Source organism: Tursiops truncatus, chromosome 3 (genome assembly GCF_011762595.2).
Source record: "Tursiops truncatus isolate mTurTru1 chromosome 3, mTurTru1.mat.Y, whole genome shotgun sequence".
Taxonomy (NCBI): Eukaryota; Metazoa; Chordata; class Mammalia; order Artiodactyla; family Delphinidae; genus Tursiops; species Tursiops truncatus.
Window position 1 is genome coordinate 125,601,898 of NC_047036.1, and position 18,578 is coordinate 125,620,475.

Below are 18,578 nucleotides of genomic sequence, written 5' to 3' on the forward strand. Positions count from 1 at the left end.
TGACATTTTGGTTTCAGGCGACACTCACCAACTGACGACTATGAAATGGTTTCTGGTCGGAGGATATGGAAAACTTGAATTGTGTGCCATATTTGGGTGAACTTGAAACATTTTCCTTTGCTCACTTACTCCCAGTGAGAGCAGTGAAGAGTGGCATCTTCCAGGACTTTCCGTCTTGGATGTGTGTGCTATTGCTGCGGAGTTGTCCTGTGCTGGGCCAAGGTGACCAGGCCTTAACACCTGGCATGGATCAGTCACTGGGTGCAGGCCACCACCCTTGGGCAACTGTCTCCCTGCGGATGAGGTAATCCCCGAAGCGGCTGACGCCGAGGGCTGTCTGCTGACAGCGCTCATCACTGCTGGGAACACAAGTCTTCAGTAAAGGGTCTGTGCAGCTCATCACAGCATCTGCCACAGCTGGATATTAGGGGTTCGTGAGTTGCATGTGATAAGGATGTGGTTATGTTAGAAAACGCCCGTATGTCTTTAAAGATGTATAATGGAGGAGCAAACGATATGTCTGGAATTTGCTTTTAAATATTTCAGCTAAGAAAAAAATGAAAAAAATATAAAAGGACAGACGAAGCAAATGTGGCAAAACTCGATATTAGAATCTGGGTGATGGGGAGGTGGAGATGCATTGTGCAGTTCTCTACTTCTGAGGATGATTGCAAATTTGTGTACTATAAAATGAAAGTATAAGAACAAAAATGATTCTAGGTAAGCAGGTGAGTCTGGCGCTAATGTTTAACTGAGTCTATGAAAGGCAAAATGTTGGTTGTAGCTCAATAAAAAGTGCTCACAGCCAAAAAGAGCCTTGAAAGCCACTAGGGAAGATGTAAACTAAATTCTTCTTCGGTCTTCAAACCCTATAACTCTGACTTGTCAAGCAGGTGCGTGGTTTCCCACTGGCTTGGGTACCCTCCTCCAGTGAAGGGTGGGGCCGGTCTGGGCGTGGATCCCCGCTTGCGCTACTGGACACAGCAGGACTTGGATGCAGGCGCGCCTCCACCTGAGCCTGGTTTTCCCCCAGGCTGATTTCCTGCGGCTGCTGCTGCAATCAGACAAGAAAGAGAACACACCAGATGAGAGGAGGCTGTGGCAGGCTTTCCCTTTGACCTGGTTTGGACCAAGAGTTGCAAACTCAAGGGCTTTCAGAGGCCCTATGTCTACCACTTTATTATTGGAATCTGTCCTACACTGGTTGGGGGCAGTCAGGGAATCCTTGCTGGGAGCCTCAGTCTTGGGAACCAGGCTCTGCTACTGCTCACAGTGTGACTTGGCCATGACACTTCACCTCTGCGGGCCTCAGTGCTCTCATACGTAGAATGGGGACAGCTAGGTCGTGGGGAGGCCCGAATAGGTCCACGTGTGTGAGGCTTTGCGGCCCCGCCAGGCACGCCATGAGAGCTCGGTGTGTGTGGCGTAGGGGCTCTCCGTCCTCCCCCTTCCACAAACCTTGGTTGGCTGCCTGCCCTTTCTGCTTCTCCTCCTCTAGCATCTTCATCTTGGCTTCATACTCGTCAGCGAGCACCTTCCACTCCTTGCGGTTGTTGGTGATCCCATCCAGCATGGGAGTGATCTCCTCGTGGAACCGGGAGAATTCCTGGAAGAGAGAGACAGAGCCTCTGGCGCAGGAGTCGAGCCCTGGAGTCCGGGTTCCAGGTGGAGCACAGTGGGTCGTGTCTGCACTGGAATGAGCTGCCCGGGCGCGTTGCAGCTTCCGTCCCCAGCGGTGTGTGTGACGACACTGCAGGGCTTCTGGCCACAAGGTCCCATGCCGCTCCCGCTTGAAACCCTCCTGTGGCACTCCCTGGTTTTCAGGATGAAGCACAAGCTCCTTCACAAGGCTTTCAAGCTCTCCAGACCCAGTGCTCTCCCCCTTCACCAACTTGAACCCTCCGGACATTGCAAATCTGTCAGTTTCTGTGGGCTTCATACCAGCTCTTGCCTTTGCTGGAACACTCTAACTTATCCCTTCTTTTCCCTTGAGGCCTCCACTTAGACATCACTTCCTCGGGGAAGCCTCTTCTGATCCCCAAGGTAAGTCAGGTCCTCTATTAGCAGCTCCCCAAACCTTCTCTTCCTACAGCTCACTTCACTGTAATGACTCCCTTTGCCAATCTGCCCCCGGAGCTGTGAGCTGGAGAGGGCAGGGACAACTCTGCTCATTCATTGAGGTGGCCTTGGCCTAGTACAGGGTCTGGGGCACAAAGACAGTCAATATTTGCTGAGTGAAATCGGGATAGGAAGAGGATTCTTAAGGTCTCTTAGCTCTAAGAATAAAAATAATGCCTTTGAGCACAGCACGTGACAGTTTATGAAGTGCTTTATCTCCTTTGATCCTCAGAAACTCCTGCGAGGTGGGAAAATGAGACTCATTACTCCTAGATTTTTAGATGAAGAAATGGAGATGCAGATTGGTGGAGATTTGCACAAGGTAAGGATGGCAAATCCAGGGTCTACTGTGGAGTTCAGCCAGAGCCAGCTGTGCTCAGAGCTGCCTGGGTTCAGATCTAGATTCTGCCACCAGCTGTGTGACCTTGGGCAGGACACCATGAAATCAGGACAGCACCTCATAGGGTTGCTGTGAAAATGCACGTAAAGCACTCAGCCCAGTCTTTGTTGTTTCATATATTACTGATGGTCGTGGAGAGCGTCAACTATGCTGCCCTGTTGCTCAGAGGACCCCAGTTAGTCTGCGTTATATCAGAGATGCGCTTGTGCGCCCTCTGGGAGCAGAAGGGCTGCAGCTTATGCAGCAGAAAGAGCCCTAGACTAGGGGTCAGGCATCCCGGCCCTGATGCTGTCTCTAGCTGACTCCAGTGACCTGGCCCTGTGATTTCTCCTCTCTGACCTCTGTCTCCTCATGTAACATGGCCAAAATAAAAATAACAAATGAGAGGGGGGTGTGTGGCACAGATAACATGGATTGGGGCGTGGTGGGTTTCTCAAGAGAGGGACTAACTTTGAGCCAAAACTCAAAGAGAAGTTCCAGATTATCTTTTGGCAATTGAGTAACTGTGACCTGTCATATTCCCACAAGCTGGGGAAGTTAGGAAGGCATGTATCTGCTATGCTCCCCATTTCTCTGCCTGAAAACACGATATGTCATTTGTCCCGCAACTATTTATTGAGCAACTAGGATATACGAAGCTCCGGGCTCTGGCCTGGGTATGCAGTCACACAAGCTCCTACGGGGCTGTCCTGAGGACCAAATGCCATTGGAGGTGAGAAGCGCTTTGTAGAGTATCACTCGTCACTTGCCAGGGTTTTTTATTCCTAATGTCATTTGGGAATCCCGGGCTCATCAAAGACATCTTGTTGGGCCTTTGAAAGCAAAGGACTTACCTTGTAGACAAAGGTGCAAACGAAGTCAATGAAGCCGACCTGAAGCTTGGGGAGTTCGTCCGCCTTGTTTCTGTCCATCATGGGCTGTCAGCGGGGGGAGAAAGAGTTAACTGCACTGGGCTCCTCCTGGCCTGATGCAGCAAGGGGACCCACCCTACCAATGAAACATTCTTGCAAAACAAAAACCCTCTAACTGGTCTCCCTGTGTCTGGTGGGGGGCCGGCTGACAGTTCCAGCCAAGTTTACTTTCAATGTCGGTAGGTTCTCAGCTTGACCAGGTCATCCCCTTGCATGGTCTGTGGTGTTAGAACAGAGCCAGGGGAGGTGGATTCCTAGACTGTCGGAACTGAAAGGGAAATCTAAGTTTTGGCGTCCACTTGTCAATCTCTACTTAGCTGAGTGTGCTAAGGACACATAGCTTAAAGCAGGGTCCTCAAACTTTAGGAGAGAGCACATTGCTGGCCCACCCCCAGAGTTTCTGTTCAGGCAGGTCCAGGGTGGGTCTGTGGATTTGCATCTGTAATATGTTCCCAAGTAACGAGGTTGATGGTGGTCTGCAGGGGCCATACTTTGAGAACCACTGCATTAAGGAAAGGTCATCTCTGTGGTAAGGTCACACATCCCTGTGTCAAGGGTGAGGAGGCACATCTGTCCATCACGGCGAGGTCACTGCTCTCCACCAGGATGAGATCACATGCCCAGTATCAGGCTGAAGTCCCTTCTCTACTCACAATGGGATTCTGTTGCAGCACCGTGCGCTCCAGGTCACCTTGTTCCCAGAATTCGGCAGCAACCAGTAGCGCCACCTGCAACAGGCAGACACCCGCCATGGAGTCAAGCCCCAGCCCCAATCCTCCTACCCCTGCTCGCATCCCACGTGGGTTTCCAGCTCAGCAAAGACATAAACCCCACTCCTGCCCTGCCACCCCACTTTATGTCATCCTGGGAGAGGTCCTCAGGTGATTGCCATGTCTTGGGAGAGGAGGATGGAGCAAAGGTGGGCTGCCTCAGGAGCTGGAGAATCCAAGCCACATTAGCTGCTGTCACCAGTACTGGGATGCTCCTTCTCTCGGGTCAGGAGGAGTGCATACCTTGCTCTGCACCTCCCAAGGCTTGGTGATGGCTGAGAGATCACAGGCGGTCATCATCATGGCCCTGCACACAAGCACGCCAGCCATCAGTCCGGAGCCAGTCATGGCTGTATATCTGGTTAATTCCATCTATCTCTCCTTCCTCTGCCCCTACTAGTAGGTGACCTCATCCCATGGTGAGAAGAGGGGTCACTTCCCCATTGCATCTGAAGGTCAGGTTTTGAAATCAAATAGAGGTTTAAATCCTGCCTCTGTCAGTTACCAGGAGTTTGACATTGAGCAATTAAACCAACTTCTCTATGCCTCAGTTTCCCATCTGTAATAATAATGGTACGTCCCTCATGGAGTGGGTACAAGATTAAATGAGATAATGTGTGAAAAATCTTAGCATGGTGCCTGGATATAGTATGTGCATAATAAACACTGGCGATGATCAGGAACATATATTGGGTTTCTATTATGTGCCACACACTGTTCTAGGCATTTTATAGACATCAATTTCATTTAAATCCCATCACATCCTCGAAGTTCCTTCTCTCCTGTCTAATATAGAACAATGTTTCTCAACCTTTTTCTCATCATCCTCCCTGCTCCACTGTCAAAGAGCTTTTTTATTAGACATTTTTCCTATAATCGCTGTACCATGAAATTTTAATAGCACAGACATACTGTATATCTGTTTGGAGGGCCACAGACCATTGTAATGTCTAAGATGTTTTACTCCTCTCCCAAGAACCGCTTTTTGCCCCATTGAGTAATACATGATGCAGGGAGAAGGGCGACCCTGGTCATTGTGAGGAAGCCTTACGTTAAGAAGTAGAGGAAGGGATTGAGGAAAGAAAGAAAGGGTTAAAAGATAAACTCTTTTTTTTTTAATATTTTGATTTCTTTCTTTTTTTTTTTTTTGGCTGCGTGGGGTCTTCGTTGCTGCGTGCAGGCTTTCTCTAGTTGTGGCAAGCAGGAGCTACTCTTCGTTGTGGTGTGCGCGCTTCTCATTGCGATGGCTTCTCTTGTAGCAGAGCATGGGCTCTAGGCACACGGGCTTCAGTAGTTGTGGCACGCAGGCTCAGTAGTTGTGGTTTGTGGGCTCTAGAGCACAGGTTCAGTAGATGGGGCACACAGGCTTAGTCGCTCTGTGGCATGTGTGATCTTCCCAGACCAGGGCTCGAAACTGTCCCCTGCATTGGCAGGTGGATTCTTTTTCTTTTAATAAATTTATTTTATTATTTATTTATTTATTTATGGCTGTGTTGGGTCTTTGTTGCTGTGCACGGGCTTTCTCTAGTTGCGGTGAGCAGGGGCTACTCTTTGTTGCGGTGCACAGGCTTCTCATTGTGGTGGCTTCACTTGTTGCAGAGCACAGGCTCTAGGCACACGGGCTTCAGTAGTTATGGCACATGGCCTCAGTAGTTGTGGCTCGCGGGCTCTAGAGCACAGGCTCAGTATTTGTGGCACACGGGCTTAGTCGCTCTGTGGCATGTGGGGTCTTCCCGGACCAGGGCTCGAACCCATGTCCCCTGCATTGGCAGGTGATTCTTAACCACTGGAAGGTGGATTTCTAACCACTGTGCCACCAGGGAAGTCTCTAAAGGATAAATTCTTAAAGGAGTTTCACAATAATAGGAAGGTAAGACAGGTATTATTACATAGGTAGGTACAATATAAGACAGAAGGGAGGGGACATGGGAAAATAATTGGAGAAAGGGGCCAATTTGAGAATGTATTTCAGAGTCGGGGTGTAGTGGCATGAGCATCTGGGATGGGAATGCCGGGGCCATGTACTATGGGCCTTAATTCCATGCTGGAATTAAGTGTAGGTGTATCCAATAAGCAGAAAGAGCTTTTGAAGTTTCAAGGCCAGGTCATGACCTCATCAGAGCTGCTTGGCAGCACCTGTAGGATGGAGCAGACAGGAAAGGGAGGGAAGAAGGAAGGAAGGAAGGAAGGAAGGAAGGAAGGAAGGAAGGAAGGAAGGAAGACGCTGCAGCAATGCAGGCAGGATGGCAGGAGGGCCTGACCTGTAGCAATACCCACGGGCTGGAAGAGCATGGGGTCTACTTCACGTGGTAGAGCCAACCCGACTTGGTGAGATGATGGGCATGGGCTGGGAAGGGAATAGTCGGAGAAGGTTGGGGCTCTGAACCTAACTAGTGGCTTGATGATTTTACAATTTACCAGCTGTATCTGGCATAGGTTACATAAGCTGGTCTGGGAGGCCTGAGGAGTTATGAAATATTAACAGGTTTAACTATCTCCTTTTTTTTTTTTGCGGTACGCGGGCCTCTCACTGTTGTGGCCTCTCCCGCTGCAGAGCACAGGCTCCGGACGCGCAGGCTCAGCGGCCATGGCTCACGGGCCCAGCCGCTCCACGGCATGTGGGATCTATCCCAGACCAGGGCATGAACCCATGTCCCCTGTTTTGGCAGGCGGACTCTCAACCACTGCGCCACCAGGGAAGCCCTTAACTATCTTTGATTAAGTAAACCCTCAAAAACTCATAGAAATCTTTAAGTAAGTAAGTTTTCAGGAATGCATACATCTCTTAGAAACCCCTTTATACTTTGTAATAACTTCAGAACACATGCCTAATGCTTCATGTTGTGTTGTAGACGCTATGTTTACCATCACACACATTAAGCAAATGAATGTTTGGCTGTGAATCCAGGAGTCACCGGTTCCCTGCTACCCATCAGTGTCTACATTTTAAGCCCACAGGTGTGGCTTCAGGAGAGCACTGGAGGTTTACTTTCCTTGGCTGGAGAAATCATGTGAAAATCACTCCCAGCAATTAAGGAAACAACTAAGTGTTTTAGAGATAGAGATTTGGTACGTTCGTGGGATGTGGTGGGGAAGGGGACGTGGGGGACACACCTGGACACCAGAAAAGCCAATCCAAAGCCTCGTGCTCTAAAGACAAGGCATTACATTCACTTCAGCACCACTGCCTTAGGTGTTCTGAGGCCAAGATGCTATGCTATGCATGAGGGATCCAGAGAGGCCTGCAGGGAGCTCATAGTCACTTAAGGAACATAGAGGGGAAGAAAAACACAAAAACTGTTATCACAATATGCTAAGTGGGATGGATGGTAGAAGTACAAGGTGCAAAGAAATAAAAATCCATGGGCTTCCCTGGTGGCGCAGTGGTTGAGAGTCCGCCTGCCGATGCAGGGGACACAGGTTCATGCCCTTGTCTGGGAGGATCCCACATGCCTCGGAGCGGCTGGGCCCGTGGGCCATGGCCGCTGGGCCTGCGTGTCCGGAGCCTGTGCTCTGCAACGGGAGGGGCCGCGGCGGTGAGAGGCCCGCGTACCTCAAAAAAAAAAAAAAAAAAGAAAGAAAAATCCAAAGGTGAGAGCAACTAGCTCAGTGCAGGGGCCTTCGGAGAGGTGACAGTGAGGCGGGGCCCTGAGGGGTGCATAGGAGCTCTCCAGGAGGAGAGAGAAGAAAGGGTATAGTGGGCAGAAGTGTGGTGGAGGGTACACGGCATTGCCACAGGGCAGAGGGCCATCCAGCAGGTGACTGTGGGAGCATTCATCTATCCATCCTTGTACGTGTATGCATGCCAGATGTCAGGCAGGGGCTGGTTCACAGCGCCCCTGCTCTCAGAGAGCTGGTGTTGGGGAGTCACACATGTATCTCACAAATATGTGTAAATGTGTAAACAACTGAATACTCTGAAGGAAAGGAGTCCTATTCTAGGAGATAACGTAACAAGAGAAACTGACCTAAGTCTGGGAGGTCAGGGAGGGCTTCCCTGAGGAAGTGGCCCTGGAGCTGATATCTGCTGGAAGTATAGCAGTGAACTTGGTGACAAAGGCAGTGGGAAAACACATTCCAGGCAGAGAGAACATCTAGTGCAAAGGCCCTGATGGAAGGAAGCCTGGCACACTCAAAGAGCTGGAAGGGAGGAAGAGCTCAGGGAGCAGGTGGCAGAGGGGGTGAGAGGGGACCCAAGAGATAAGCAGGGCAGACCCACAGAACCCAGGCTGCGGTGAGGGGACATCTTTATGCTAAGAGCAGCGAGAAAAGCCACTGAAGAGTGGAAGGGGTCACATTTGCATTTTACAGAGAACATAGTGGCTTCGGTACGGAGGGCACAGGAATGCCAGCCGGGAGCCCAGTTTGGAAGCCATTTCAGGATCCAGACAAGAGATGGACGTGGCAATAAAAGGAAGTGTCCAGATAGACAAGGCATTTAAGAAGTAAACTCAACAGGGTTTGGGGATAGATTAGACATGCAAAGTGAGGAAGAGGAAGATTTTAGGATGAAAGAGAGTAAAGGACAATAGGGTTATTATGCAGAAGAGAGTGAGAGTAAGTCATGAAGACTTGCTGAGAAATTTGAACCTTAGCCCCAAGGTAGGGGAGAGTCAGTGAGAGGAGGGGGTGGAGTTGAATGGGAGAACAGTAGAAAACTCTGTACAAGGCTTTGGAATTAGAGCAGTTAGATTCTCACTCTTGTCCTTACTTGCCATATCTAGGGCAAGTGACTTAATGTCTTTGAGTCTTTCTCTGTTCTTTGGTGAAATGAGATAAGCATATTAGGTTGGATCATATGAAATTCTGATTTTGTGGGTCAAAAACTGTCGTAAGTCAGCAATTTCACAGGGTTCAATGCAATTTATCTGTCCTGGCGGTTACTGTGACCGTCACATAAGATGATTTTATAAGTGCCCTATGGTCCTCATCTTCATCATTACTACCTTCATCACAATGACCAGGATGGGCTCCCGCTCACCTGGCCCAAAGCAAACGTTACTTCCCCACAGCTGGGATGCTCAGCGGTGCTTCTCCCTGACCCTTGGCTGACCCCTGAAAGCATCCCAGCCACCCTTGAGAGGCATTCAGTTTCTTCTTGGAATTACACCTGGACTGGAGGCTGTAGCCCGCGGGGAAAGTTTGAAGGGAGTCTGAGAAATCTGTGGGTGTCCGGGAGAGGGGTGGGTTGACTTGGATTCCAGTCCTTAATGTTCCACGAATGCCCGTGTGACACTAGGTAAGTCACTTTGTCTCTCTGGGCCTCACTTTTTTCGTTTGTAAAACACTAACCCAGGAGCTGGCGAACTTTTTCTGTAAAGGGCCAGATAGTAAATATTTTAGGTTTTGCAGAGCAGGTAGGCTCGATAGCAGCTACTCAGTTTCATCATCGCGATGCGAAAGCAGCCATAGATAAGTCAAGACAAGGTCAGTTGGCGCCTGGCATCCAGTCTCCGGAAAGGTGACTGGGTAGGTGAGCGGTGCGGCCTGAGCTGCGTGGCCCGGGGCTTGAGAGGGGCTGGAGGCTGTTCACTCACCAAGCACACTTCGCTGAGCGCTTACTGCCTGCCAGGCCCCACATAGATTCGGAGGATTTAGGATGTAGGAGTGCCGCCCTGGAGGCATTTACCACTGAAACAACTCTTAATCCATTAGCCCCACCTTGCTGGGGATTGATGAGTTTGGGTTTGCAGTGTTTTCGGTGTCTTCGTGGTTTTCATACTTTCCGTCCAATCCTTCCCAAAGCTCCACTCTCTTGAACACAGTGAGTGCCTAACGTCAGAGAGCCGCTGAGGTTGGAGCCTTGATGAGCTCATTGGGTTTAAAGTGGCCCTTAATTGCTGCTTGACCACAGCTGCTTGAGGAGAGTGCTTAAGGATTTTGAGAATCTTGGCCACTGTTTCATTCGTTGCGGATGTATATTAGAAGCATGTGTTTAGCACAGTGGTCGCCTTTTGGATTCAAGCACAAACAGTGTTTCTAAATTCTTTTTTTGGAGGGGGGCTGTGGGGGAGAAGGAAGGATTTATTACTTGCAGCAAGTAAGGAGAACACCAGGGATCTTTTCCCAAAGTAGTGTCTCCCCCAACTGCAAAATGGGGGAAGTTTTAAACTAAGGGTGCATGTGTAAACTCAGGGTACATGAGAAGGCTTAAGCAGAGGAGAATTCAGCATAGAATCGGGGCGAAGGTAGACAGAGACCAAGCTTTAGTTGAAGTCAGGAAGGTCCACATCATCATTCCATCCTTCGCCTGGGTGGGGGCCTTAGTTCCTGGTGTCAAGACTTACTGAAGCTCAGGTTCTTTATGTCTCGTGGCAGAAAGAATTCAGTGGGAAACAAAGTGATAGATAAGAAGTGGATTTATTTAGAGAGGTACACATTCCGTAGATGGAATGCGGTCCATCTCAAAAGGTGAGAGTGGCCCTGGGAGAGACAGTCCACAGACAGAGTGTGGGCCATGTCAGAGGGCAAGGGGCTGTTTCTAAATTCTTAATATTCATTCCTAGATCGATGAATGGATGGAAGGATGGATGGGGGAGGGGAGGACGGGCTGCTCAGTAAAAAAAAAAAAGACAGGGTCACTTATCTCTTAGGCAGTGCCTAGGGTTCAGGATACTTTTAGGGGCCCATGAAAATATTTAAATCTTAATTTCTTTTAAAAAAATAATATAGTAATAGTAAATTTATGAATAATGAATGACTTCAGCCTGGATTATATTTGTCTTTATACCAACCCAGTCATAAAATATGATTTTTATTTACATATTTAAATGGAGGAAGAAGCCATGAAGGCAAAAGTGCCTGTGACCCACAAAAGTCAGTGTGGCCCTCCATACAAGAATACCATTTTATTTACGGGTACTAAAATTTGACTTCTTATCATTTTTATTTGTTAGGAAATATTATTCTTTTGATTTTTTTTTTCCCAACCATTTCAAAATGTAATCGCCATCTGAGCTCGTGGCAGGTGTCAGGCCTCACATTCTACCACTAGAGGATCTCTGATCCATGCACAGAAACCTTCCAGTGCATGGTTTGGTCAGACTATCCAGTGTGAGACCTGCAATTGGGTGGAGACGTAAAGGGTTTAATGACGAGTGAAAGTCACACCCCGATTCTGGAGGTACTGTAACATCTTGGTCCTACAGTAAACACACTAAAGTGGGGTGACCCAAGAGATGGCAATGCAGGAGACTCACAAAAGTCAATCGGCTTAAGATGCCTCAAGGATTGAGGTGAGGACTCCAAGATAATCAGAGCACAGGAGGGGGGTGTTGGGTTTTTTCCTCACAACAACCAATTCTGTCACCAACTAGGTGTCCTCTGATTCGATTCAATTCCATTCAATACAATTCACTTCTTTTTTTTTTTTTAAATTTATTTGGCTGCTCTGGGTCTTAGTTGCAGCACGTGGGATCTTTTAGCTGCTGTATGCGAACTCTTAGTTGCGGCATGTGGGATCTAGTTCTCTGACCAGGGATCGAACCTGGGCCCCCTGCATTGGGAGCACAGAGTCTTAGACACTGGACTACCAGGGAAGTCCCAATACAGTTCACTTCTGACACTAGCGTCAGACTTCACAGGTTTGAGGGCTTAGTCCCCCAAGCCTACCCTCGCCTCAGAAGTCAGCTGCAAGTATCAGGTTCCCAGGTTACCCACACTTCTGACTTGACTACAGAGTCAGGGGGTTCCCACAGGCCCCAGATTCAAAAATTTGCTAGGACAGCTCATAAAACTTCAGAAAACTCTTATCATACAGGATATAACTCAGGAATAGCCAAGTGGAAGAGATGCATAGGAGAAGGTATGGGGTCGGGGGTGCCGACAGAGCTTCCATGCCCTTTTCAGACGTGTCACCCTCCCAGCACGTAGATGTGTTCACTGACCTAGTAGCTCTTTGAACTCTGTTGTTTAGAGGTTTTTAATGGCATTCTTACTACATAAGCATGATTTATTAAATCACTGGCCGTTGGTAACTAATTTAGTCTCCAGTCCTTTCCCCTCCCCAGAGGTTGGGCTGGGGCTGAAAGTTCCAAGCTTCTAATCAAGGCTTCATCTTTCTGGTGATCAGCCCCTACCCTGAAGCCCTCTGGGGTCCCACCAAGAGTTGCTTCATTAGAACAAAAGACACTCCTGCCAAGCCTATGACTCTTACTGCTATCAAGGGTTTTAGAGCTCAGTGTCAGGAAATGGGGACAAAGGCCAAATATATGTCTATTTATACCACAGGAAGAGCCTAACACCGTACCTGCCGTGAGCAACGCTGCACAGCATTCCACGTGTCTCAGCTCAGCCCCTGTCATAATCCATAAGGTAGGTACTACCAGTATCCTCTTTTAGCAGATGAGAAAACTGAGGCACGGAGAGGTGAAGTAAACTACTCAAGGTCAAACAACAAAAAGTGAGAGAGCTGAGACTTGAACCCAGACTCTCTGGTGCCAAAGCACAAGTGTGTAACAGGTACAATGTACCCAGGTATGAAGCAGCTCTAATTATGTGTCTAATCTCCTAATCGATGGACCAACTCCAAGACTGCTTTACAGCAGTGGTTTTCAACCAGGTGCAGTTTTTGCCCCCCAGGGATATTTGGCAATGCCTGGAGATATTTTTGCTTGTCACAACTGGGGAGGAGGGGCTGCTACTGGTATCTAGTGAGCAGAAACCAGGGGCTGCTACTGGCTTCTAGTGAGCAGAAACCAGGGATTTCATCTACTAAGTGAAATCTTAAAATGCACAGAATAGCCCCTATAACAAAGAGTTGTTGTCCCCAAATGTCAATAGTGTTAAGATTGAGAACACTGCTTTATAGATCTTCAACATTTTTCACTGAGTGCCTAGCTGAAGAATTCTGAAGAATGTTTACCTTCTTGTACATTTTTAAGTTGACATCTTGCTATTAAAATGATTACATCATTCTTTAAGTATAAAGGAATCTAAATAGCATAGCATTTTCATATCAACCATCAGCACATCACCCATTTAAAAACAAAGAGACAAGCTTTTCTTTAAGAGTCTGGAATTTTAAAGACTGAAATGTAGGATCAGAAACCATAAAACTTCTAGAGGAAAGTATAGGCAAAACGCTCTTTGACATAAATTGTAGCAATATATATATATTTGGATTGGTCTTCTAAAGCAAAGGAAATAAAAGCAAAAAATAAACAAATGGGGCTTCCCTTGTGGCGCAGTGGTTGGGAATCTGCCTGCCAATGGAGGGGCCGCTGGTTCAAGCCCTGGTCTGGGAGGATCCCACATGCCGGGAGCAGCTGGGCCTGAGCTCCACAGCTGCTGAACGTGCGCTCTGGAGCCCGTGAGCCACAGTTGCTGAGCCCATGTGCCACAGCTACTGAGCCTGCGCTCTGGAGCCCGTGCTCTGCAACAGGAGAGGCCACCGCAGTGAGAGGCCCAGGTATCATGGCAAGGAGTGGCCCCCACTCTCCGCAGCTGGAGTGGGCCCGCGCACAGCAGCGAAGATCCAATGCAGCCAAAAATAAATAAATAAAATTTTAAAAAAATACTAAAAATAAATAAACAAATGAGACCTAATTAAACTTAAAAGCTTTTTCACAGCAAAGGAAACCGTTGACAAACCAAAAAGACAACCTATAGAATGGGAGAAAATATTTGCAATTGATATGACCAATAAGGGGTTAATATCCAAAAATGTAAAACAGTTCATACAATTCAACATCAAAAAAATAAACAACCTAAACAAAACAAAACAAAATATCCTGATTAAAAAATGGGCAGAATGGGCTTCCCTGGTGGTGCAGTGGTTGAGAGTCCGCCTGCTGATGCAGGGGACACGGGTTCGTGCCCAGGTCTGGGAGGATCCCACATGCCGTGGAGCAGCTGGGCCCGTGAGCCATGGCCGCTGAGCCTGCGTGTCCGGAGCCTGTGCTCCGCAGCGGGAGAGGCCACAGCAGTGAGAGGCCCGCGTGCCATGGAAAAAAAAAAATGGGCAGAAGAACTGAATAGACATTTTTCCCAAGAGGAAATGCAGATGGCCAATAGGCACATGGAAAGATGCTCAACATTGCTAATCATCAGGGAGCTGCAAGTCAAAACCACGATGAGATATCACCTCACACCTGTCAGAATGGCTATCATAAAAAAACAAAACAAAACGAAACACAAATAATAAACGTTGGTGAGGGTGTGGAGAAAAGGGAACTCTCGTACACTGCTGGTGGGAATGTAAATTGGTGCAGCCACTGTGGAAAACAGTATGAAAGTTTCTCAAAAAACTAAAAATAGAACTACCATATGACCCAGCAATTCCACTCCTGGGTATATATTCAAAAAAAACAAAAACAGTAATTTGAAAAGATACATGCACCCCAATGTTCATAGCAGCATTATTTACAATTGCCAAGGTATTGAAGCAACCTAAGTGTCTGTCGACAGATGACTGGATAAAGAAGATGTGGTATGTATATACAAGGGAATATTACTCAGCCATAAAATGAAGAAATTTTGCCATGTGCAGCAACATAGATGGACTTGGACAGTATTATGCTAAGTGAAATCAGTCAGAGAAAGGGAAATATTGTATGATGTCACTTAAATGTGGAATCTAAAAAAAACAACGAACTAGTGAATGTGATAAAAAAAAGAAGCAGACTCACAGATATGAAGAACAAGCTGGAGATATAGTGGTTACCAGTAGGAAGAGGGAAGTGGGGAGAGGCGATATAAAGGTAGGGAATTAAGAGGTACAAACTACTATGTGAAAAGTAAGCTATAGGATATCTTGTACAACACAGGGAATATAGCCAATAATTTATAATAACTATAAATGGAGTATAACCTTTAAAAATTGTGAACCACCATATTGTACACCTGTAACATATTAATGTTGTACATCAACTATATACTTCAATTAAAAAAAAAGTCTGGAATTTTGCATTCTTCCTTTACTTCATAAACTTGTATTTCCAGTTGACTTCCCCCACAGATTTTTATCCTAATGTTTTGTGTGTGTGTGTGTGTGTGTGTGTATGTATGTATGTATGTATATATGTGTATAACTGTATACATATCACAGACATTCAAAAACATATATATGAAATGTATTGATTACCCTTTCATACTTATCTGCAACCAAATATGTCCATTAGTTGAAATTATATAACTAAACAATGCTGTCTTTGACCATAGGTCTCCAAGTGTTGAAAACTTTTCTTTTGGATTGAGTTATTATTATTACACACTTAACCAATACAATAAAATATATTACCTATTTTTAGAAATTATTAAACACTCAAATATTTTTGGAAATTCATCTATTGATGAGACAGGATGGGACTATTTTTTAAAAATCAGTTAACAAATTGGGAATTCCCTGGCGGTTCAGTGGTTAGGACTCTGCGCTTTCACTGCTGAGGGCACGGGTTCAATCCCAGGCTGGGGATAAGATCCCGCAAGTCGTGTGGTGCAGCCAAAAAGAAAAAACAATCAGTTAATGAATGAATACTTCTTATTGCAAGACTGATTAGATGCAATAATTAGAAACCCTGGGAATGGAAGGAGTTTTGTCACAATGTCATTCCATTCTTTAAATTCTTCCAAATTTATCTATCAGAAGCCCTCCCTTGGGTTTATAAGGCCACGATTAAAAGAAGCTTTGAGGACACCAGTATTTATTGTCCCTCTGTATGATGCCCCAGAGGTCTTTGCACCATAGACTTCAAAAAAGGGTGATTTTGCCTTTATTTTGTAATATGGGAGAAGAGTGAGGAACTGACCATGCCTCACCTACTGTGCTTTCTCCAGAAGATAATGTGAAGAGAGAGAACACTGATTCCCTTGAGGCTATCCAAGCCTATATTTGTCTTGGAAGGCTTTGGGAGGGGTATGTGTGCTCAGTGAAGACTGCCGCTTAAGACTACCTTGGCTTTTACAGTGATGGAAGAAGTCCTGCCTCTGGCTTTTCAAAATTTTTTGAAACCCTTAATATCATTTCTTTGTAAAGTCTGCATGACATTGCGTTGTGTGAAAATACCATAATGTATTTAACCTGGTGCCCCATGATGGTTATTTAAGGTTTTTTCAATATTTTTTGTGATTACGAATAATGCTGCAATGAATAACTTTGTGCATACTCCTTGAAGCACATGTGCGAGAAAATCTGGAGGGTAAATCCTAGATGTGGGATTGCTGGGTCAAAGAATATGGCCGGTTACAATTTTGATAGGCATTGCCCTCCGTAAAACTGTCCCTACTGGGGAGTTCCCTGGTGGTCCAGTGGTTGGGACTCAGCGCTCTCATTGCCATGGCCCGGGTTCAATCCCTGGTCGGGAAACTAAGATCAAAGATAAGCAAACTTTAAAACACACACACACACATACACACACACACACACACACACACACACACAAACAAAACAAAAATTTGCACCTATTTACACTCCCACCACAGTGAATAGGATTGCCTGTTGCCCCTCACTCTGCCCAACACCATGTGTTAGCAAACATTTAATCTTTGCCAGTAAGAGGGATGAACAATTATATCTCGAGGTACTTTTATTTTGCATTTCTTTCACTATGGGTAAGGTCATCATCTATTCATATGTTTACATCCCACTGTAATTCCTTTTCTGGGTTATATCTATTCATGCCGTTTGCTCTTTTTTCTGTGGGTTTAGGCTTTTTCTTGAATTGTATTAACACTACTAAGGAAATTAGCTCTTTTTCTGTCAGAAGTGTTGCACATATTTTCCCCCAGTGTGTCATTTGCATTCTGACTTTAGCTATGTGTTCTTGTGTGTGTTGTGCAGAAATCTCTAATTTTTATGTAGTCAAATTTATCGATCTATTCATGTCTTGAATTTTATGTCACACTTAGAAAAGCTTACTCTTTTGAATTCTCCCGTGCTTTCTTCCTCTCTCCATATTTTTAGTTTGTTTTCTCATTATTTTAAAATCCTTGATTCATCTAGAATTTATTTGCTATAAGAGTGAAATAGGGATTTACCTCTGTGGTAGAATATGAAATATATTTGGTTTTTGTCCCTGGTTCCTCACACAGAGCTCCTAAAACTCTTGAAATTTCCTGAGTGACAGGAGTGTCTTATCCTTCCCAAGAAGCCCCCCTTTGGATTTACGCTAATGAGGTGATATAGGGCGACTTAGGTTAGGGTCCCTAGGTGGGTTTGGGTAGGGCTGGTCACCAGAAAGACCAAGTGAATAGAGGGATGGGACTTTCACCCCCACCTGCTGGCGTCTTGGAAAGGGTTGGGAGGAGCTGCAGATTAAGTTTTATAAAAGCTCTTGAACAATGAGATTTAATAAGGTTCAGGGTTGGTGAATACATCCCAGTCCCATGGGGATGGAAGCCCCTGCTTTCAGGGCCCTTCTGGCCTTACCCTATGTACCTGTTTGGCCGTTCTTCTGTATTCTTTATAATAACCTTTGTAATAAACTGGTAATGTAAGTAAACATTTCTCTGAGTTCTGTGACCCACTCTAACAAACTAATCGAACCCAAGGAGGTGGTCATGGGAGCATCCAATTTATAGCTAGTCAATCAGAAGCACAGGCAACATGGACTTGCCATTGGTGTCTGAAAGGAAGCCAGTCTCGTGGGGCTGAGCCCTTAGTAAGTGGGGTCTGACACTATCTCCAGGTTGATAGTGTGAGAATTGAGTGAAATTTGTAGGACAAGCAGTCAGTGCTCACTGAGAACTGAAGAATTCCTTGCTGGTCTTGGAAGAAAACAATCAGACCACCTCATTGTCCCAACACCATTTATGAAATTATCCCGTTCTCCACTGGCAGAAAATCCACTTTTAGCATAGGTACTGTCTTTTGAGTCTGTTCATTGACCTGTCCTTCTCATGCCTAGGACTGAACTGCCTTCAGTTCTGCTGGTCCCTATTATTTCCTTTCTCTTTCAGAATTTTCTGGCTCGTTTTGCATACTTATTTCTCATAAGGATTTTGGAATTGGCTTCCTAATTCTCCCCAAAATAAAATCGATATTTTCCTTGGAATCACTTTAAATGAATAACTAAATAGGGAGAATAGACAGCTTTTCTAATAATAATACCCCCTGTCCAAGAACTTGGTGTTCTTTCCAGTCATTCAGTTCTTCTGCAGCACCATTTTGAAATGTCCAGCAGGGCAGCTCCTGGTCTGCCGGGGAGCAGCTGTAGCCAGTGTGTGCCTCCTTGTTCAGTGGTGCAGATCGCCCTGCTCCCCAGGATGGGAGGACCTTTGGGGAGGCCTGCTTGGACAACTTCAAAGCTGAGGGAAAGACTGGCCACTTGCCTAGTCTTCCCTGAGCCTGTCCCAGCAGCTGCCCCTTCTCTGTTGCGGGGACTTGTAACATTTGTGACTTAATTAAACCTCATCTCCACAGAAGCATCCGGGGATAAACTA

The 18,578-nt window shown here is 46.3% G+C and overlaps 1 protein-coding gene across 2 annotated transcripts in view; it reads right to left on the reverse strand.

The window, feature by feature from the left end:
* Window positions 1–971: 971 nt before the first annotated feature.
* Window positions 972–18,578, reverse strand: part of PDE6A (phosphodiesterase 6A) — a 69,214-nt gene continuing 51,607 nt past the window's right edge. For both annotated transcript variants that reach the window (XM_073801861.1, XM_019924711.3), the window contains 5 exons: window positions 4,443–4,506; window positions 4,083–4,157; window positions 3,352–3,435; window positions 1,459–1,606; window positions 972–1,051 (listed from right to left, as the gene is read on the reverse strand). In XM_073801861.1, the coding sequence (XP_073657962.1) occupies window positions 972–1,051; window positions 1,459–1,606; window positions 3,352–3,435; window positions 4,083–4,157; window positions 4,443–4,506 (451 nt within the window). The remainder of the gene's footprint in view (window positions 1,052–1,458; window positions 1,607–3,351; window positions 3,436–4,082; window positions 4,158–4,442; window positions 4,507–18,578) is intronic.